Source organism: Nansenia antarctica, assembly GCF_963989245.1.
Source record: "Nansenia antarctica genome assembly, chromosome: 15".
Classification (NCBI taxonomy): domain Eukaryota; kingdom Metazoa; phylum Chordata; class Actinopteri; order Argentiniformes; family Microstomatidae; genus Nansenia; species Nansenia antarctica.
The window spans coordinates 2,960,947-2,965,990 of NC_137685.1; the positions used below are offsets into that span (position 1 = coordinate 2,960,947).

The 5,044-nt window shown below is 41.6% G+C and overlaps 1 protein-coding gene across 1 annotated transcript; it reads right to left on the bottom strand.

Annotated features, from left to right (window-relative positions):
* Nucleotides 1–708: 708 nt before the first annotated feature.
* On the bottom strand, nucleotides 709–4,604 carry fezf2 (FEZ family zinc finger 2; the record flags this gene model as incomplete). The annotated part of the gene is made up of 5 exons (XM_080545770.1): nucleotides 709–974; nucleotides 2,067–2,199; nucleotides 2,652–2,786; nucleotides 3,234–4,154; nucleotides 4,515–4,604. The coding sequence occupies 5 exons, from the start codon at nucleotides 4,602–4,604 to the stop codon at nucleotides 709–711; spliced, it is 1,545 nt and encodes a 514-aa protein (XP_080401896.1).
* Between the last annotated feature and the right edge of the window lie 440 nt (nucleotides 4,605–5,044).

The window sequence follows — 5,044 nt, forward strand, 5'->3', positions numbered from 1 at the left end:
AAAGTAAATTACCTGAATTTCTCCATAGGCTCGTTAGCCCATTTCTATGTTTAACATTAACACTCCGGCTCAGATTCAATGCAATGCTGCACTGCACAATGTCCATTCTTATGTGTCCATCTCGTTTTACCAGTGAATTTAAAAAAAAACGTTTTAACTGCCTGAAAATGTATACTGTCTTTGATATGAAAATACGTCATGTTTTATTTTGAATGGTTTTACTGTATGTTTTTAAAAAAAATGTAATTTCATCCTTTTTATTTCACTCATGAACGGTGATGCGGTGAAATTTACACAGATCGTGAGTTTAGAATGATAAGGTTCTATCTCAGTTTAGAATGATAAGGTTCTATCTCCGTTTAGGGCAGTTCAGAGATATTGAGCGTCAAAGTTTTTACATTCCATTATGTTTGGTGAGATGGAACCTTTGTATTTTATGAATTACTAACTCAAAAAATTCAACATAACACCACACAGGCATTAATAAACACCTAATGGATCAGATTATGTAAAAAACTCAATTTTGACAAAAATTGAGATAGAACCTTATAATTCTAACGTCACGAATTGATCCTTTTTATTTCACTCATGAACGGTGGGTGATGCGGTGAAATGTACACAGATGCAAAGTCACAATAAATCTGTCCCTTTAAAGTGTGCACATGGGAGATAATTGTCCAAAAAATCCAATGGAAAACGACTTCGAGCTCAACTCGGGGGTCCCCTGAGGGAAGAGTCGGTCTTAGCAGCGGATAAAGAGGCCGAGTTGTTATCGTGCAACTTCCGAATGTGTTTTTTAAGGTCAAAGTTCCTGCAGAAGCCCTTGCCGCAGGTCCCGCAGGTGAAGGGCTTCTGGTCGGTGTGAGTGTGCATGTGGAAGGTCAGGTTGTAGATCTGGTGGAAGGCCTTGTTGCAGATGGAACACTTGTACTGTTTCTCTCCGCTGTGCGTCAGCTTGTGGTTCTTGTAATTCCCTGGAAAAATGGGAAACAGGAATGGAATGGATGAATAAAAAATGAACATCTCGAAGAAGAAGGAAAACTAGCATGGATGAAAGGGAATAACAAACTCTCTCTCTCTCTCTCCCTCTCTCTCTCTCTCTCTCTCTCTCTGTCTCTCTCTCTCTCTCTCTCTCGCTCTCTCTCTGTCTCTCTCTCTTTCACTCTCTCTGTCTCTCTCTCTCTCTCTCTCTGTCTCTGTCTCTCTCTGTCTCTGTCTCTCTGTCTCTCTCTCTCCCTATCTCTCTCTGTCTCTCTCTCTCCCTCTCACTCTCTCTTTCACTCTCTCTGTCTCTTTCTCTCTCTCTGTCTCTCTCTCTCTGTCTCTGTGCGTTAGCTTGTGGTTCTTGTAATTTCCTGAAAAATGGAAACAGAATGGTGGATGAATAAAAATGAACATCGCGAAGAAGAAGAAGAACTAGCATAGATGAAAGGGAATAACAAACTGAGTTCATTTTGTTCTGTTCAAGGTCAGCAGTTCACCATTAAGTTAGTGTCCCACAATGGCCCTCCGTCCCCCAGCCTGCCTCAATCAGGGCGGTGCATGTCCAAGTCAAGAAGTTGTCAAACTTTGTCAAAATCAAACTCGACAACAACTGAAAAACTGTCGGATTATAAACTGGGGAAAGGTCTGTCCCCTGACCCATGGCAGATGCAGGAGTCTTGTATGAGAGTTAGTTAGTGTAACCTGACGTGTCCCATTTAGATTGATCAGAGGGCCGCGCTAAACGCTGTTATTCGATCAATAATATGATTTAACTCGGTGATACTAATAGTAAAATGTGAAAATGTTTACTTCATTTCTATTAGGCAATCATTAGGCTAAGCCAGCAATGTTTGCATTTGCCAGTAGCCTATGCCTTTTATAAGTAGATAATTGGGATGTTAAATTCATTCATCTGAAAATAATCTGATCGGGATTATATTATTATTATATTATTATGATGCTTTGGTTTTATCCTAATTGAAAAATAAAATAAAATAAATACCCAGCTTGTTTGTACAAATATTAGGCTGCATATGCGGGCTTAAGCTTGAGTATTTCAGACGGGGGTTTAACAGTTTTACCTTTCTGGTGAAATCCTTTCCCACAGAACTCGCAGACAAAAGGTTTGTACCCGGCGTGGATGCGGATGTGAGTGTTGAGCGTCGAGCTCCGGTTGAAGGCCTTCCCGCACTGCGCGCATTTATGCGGCTTTTCCTGGATGGTGGGAAATTTAAAAAGTTATGGTTTTAAAAATGTCATGATGAAGTTATACACAGTTGATATACACAGCTCGTGAGTTTAGAATGATAAGGTTCTATCTCCGTTTAGAATGATAAGGTTCTATCTCCGTTTAGAATGATAAGGTTCTATCTCCGTTTAGAATGATAAGGTTCTATCTCCGTTTAGAATGATAAGGTTCTCTAGGGCAGTTCAGAGATATTGAGCGTCAACGTTTTTACATTCCATTATGTTTTGTGAGATGGAACCTTTGTATTTTATTAATTACTAACTCAACATTTTAAAAATAACACCACACAGGCATTAATAAACACCTAATGGATCAGATTATGTAAAGAACTAAATTTTGACAAAAATTGAGATAGAACCTTATAATTCTAACGTCACCAGTTGCAATTATGGAATGAAGATCTAAATGTGTGTCTCACCTGTGTGTGGATGATCTTGTGTCTGCACAGGGTGCTGGCCTGACGGAACCCTTTCCCGCAGACCTTGCAGACGAAGGGCCTGGCGCCCGTGTGCACCGGCATGTGTCGGGTCAGGTTATAATGAGCGTTGAACACCTGCCGGAGGGAAAAAATACATATTTTTTAGTAATCCCGTTTTTCATTGTGGAGTATTGACTAGAAATAATGTCATTAGAAATGCGTATGCGGCATAATTGTTTTTTTTATAAAAAATCTCATTAGGCTATATAAATATGCTTATTTCCTGGTTTACATAGCCTATAACATCAATATCATATTTGTTAAATGTTATATTTCTTTATAAATATTAATAATTATATAGCTATAGCTATTTCACATTAAATTAAATATAGGCCTATAAATGCCTATCTAAACAGACTTCCATAGTATGACATATTCTATAATATTTGTTAAATGTTATATTTCTTTATAAATATGAATAATTATATAGCTATAGCTATATTTCACATTAAATTAAATATAGCCTATAAATGCCTATCTAAACAGACTTCCATAGCCTACTTAAGTATGACATATTCTTACCTTTCCACACACTTCACACGTGAAGTTTTTGGGTTTCCCGTCCGCAGAGCTGTTGTGGAGCTTTGAGCTGTGCGCCTTTCCGCCGTGTTTCTCCGAGCTGCTCAGGCTGTGGTTCTCCTTCACGATCTGGTCCAGTTGGCCGGGGAGGTGCTCCTTGTGGGGGTCCCGAGGCGAGGGGAACTTCTCTGGGAGCCTTTCCTTGGCGTTCTCCAACAGGAGCAGCTTTTGGTGCTGGGACAGAGATGTGGACAGAGACGCCTGGGACAGAGACCCCTGGATCAGAGACGCCTGGTGGGCTTGCGAGGTCGCCAACGCCGAGGAGAACAAATGTCCCGTTAGGAGCTCAGACTGGTGATAGGCAGAATCCAGGTAGTTTAAATAGTACAGAGACCCGTGGGTGGGCATCGCATGCACCGCCTGATGGATGACCTGAGGTTTGATCACCCTGGTTCCTCCCGGTAAAGAGTGCTTCAACCCCCCCGAGTCCGCCTTGCTGCACATCCCGATCCCGCAGTTCGCTTTGCACATTTGCGCCGGGGAAGAAGTGTTAAGAGAAGTGCATATGGTGCCCCTGAAATTAGCTTTCCAAAACTCGGAGTAGTTCATCAGCGCCTTGGCTTGGAGGTCGTAGCTGAAGGGTTGCAGGGGGAACATGCACGGTATGTACGGTAACTTCTTGCCCTCGGAGACCTCCACTCCCCCTCGCCGGTGGTCCAAGCTGCCCAAACGGCCTTTCGGTTCCGACGTCTTGGACATGATCCGGTCAATAGAAAAGGCCAGCGCCTTCGGGGCGGTGGAGGCTCCATTCCTGGACATGACTGTGTCCAAAGGGAGAAAACTTGTATGAAAACTTGCCATTTTGTAAAAACCCAACTTGGGTGTTGAGCAGATCCAAGCAGCCACACTGCAGTCCTCGCCCTCCTGAGTTCCAGAAAAGACAAGGACAGAGAGTCAGAGACACACATCAGTTTAATAAGCACCTGGGGTATTACAATGTCACCACCGCATTTGCATGCAAATGGCCATGCGTCCCTGGAACAATAGCATCCAGGGGTACCAACTTAATGCTCATTAAGTTAACTAGTACACACACACACACACACACACACACACACACACACACACACACACACACACACACACACACACACAATTAACAGGACATAACAGAGCTCGTTAGCAGAGAAGAGAAAAGACAAAAAGGCACTGAGTTAATTCCTATTCAGCGACGCATAGAATCTGATAGCAAACTTAGGCGTCAGAGTCAATGTTGAAGTTTACCTTTTTGCAGATGTATTCGGAGATAGCTCTGTGCTCTGTCACATTTTGGAAGCAGACGTCCTCATCAGAGATCACTGATGTCTTTTGCATTCAGCCTGACATCACAGGGACCAGCTCCTATCAGGATGACACGGGAACGCCATCGCCAGCTTGTCCCTTCTCTCCCACGCACTTATATACGGCCACGGGGTGGTATGCATGCATAACAGTTATGGCAGATTATTATTTATGTCTCCCACATCCTCAAATCCACCTCCGCCTCTTTATTCCATCAGCAATGCACTTCCTCTCTGATCGAACAACTTCGTTTCATGGATTTTTTTTTGAAAAAAAACAAATATGTTATGGCTACCATTGGTTATGATCATTTGAACAGTTGATTAATGATGTTAACATTTGTGTTATTATGATTATTCCACTATTATGACTATTATTACCTATTATTATTATTATTGTTATTATTATTATTATTATTATTAACAATTATTGTATTATTACTATTATTACTAGTATTATAACCAGGTTACATT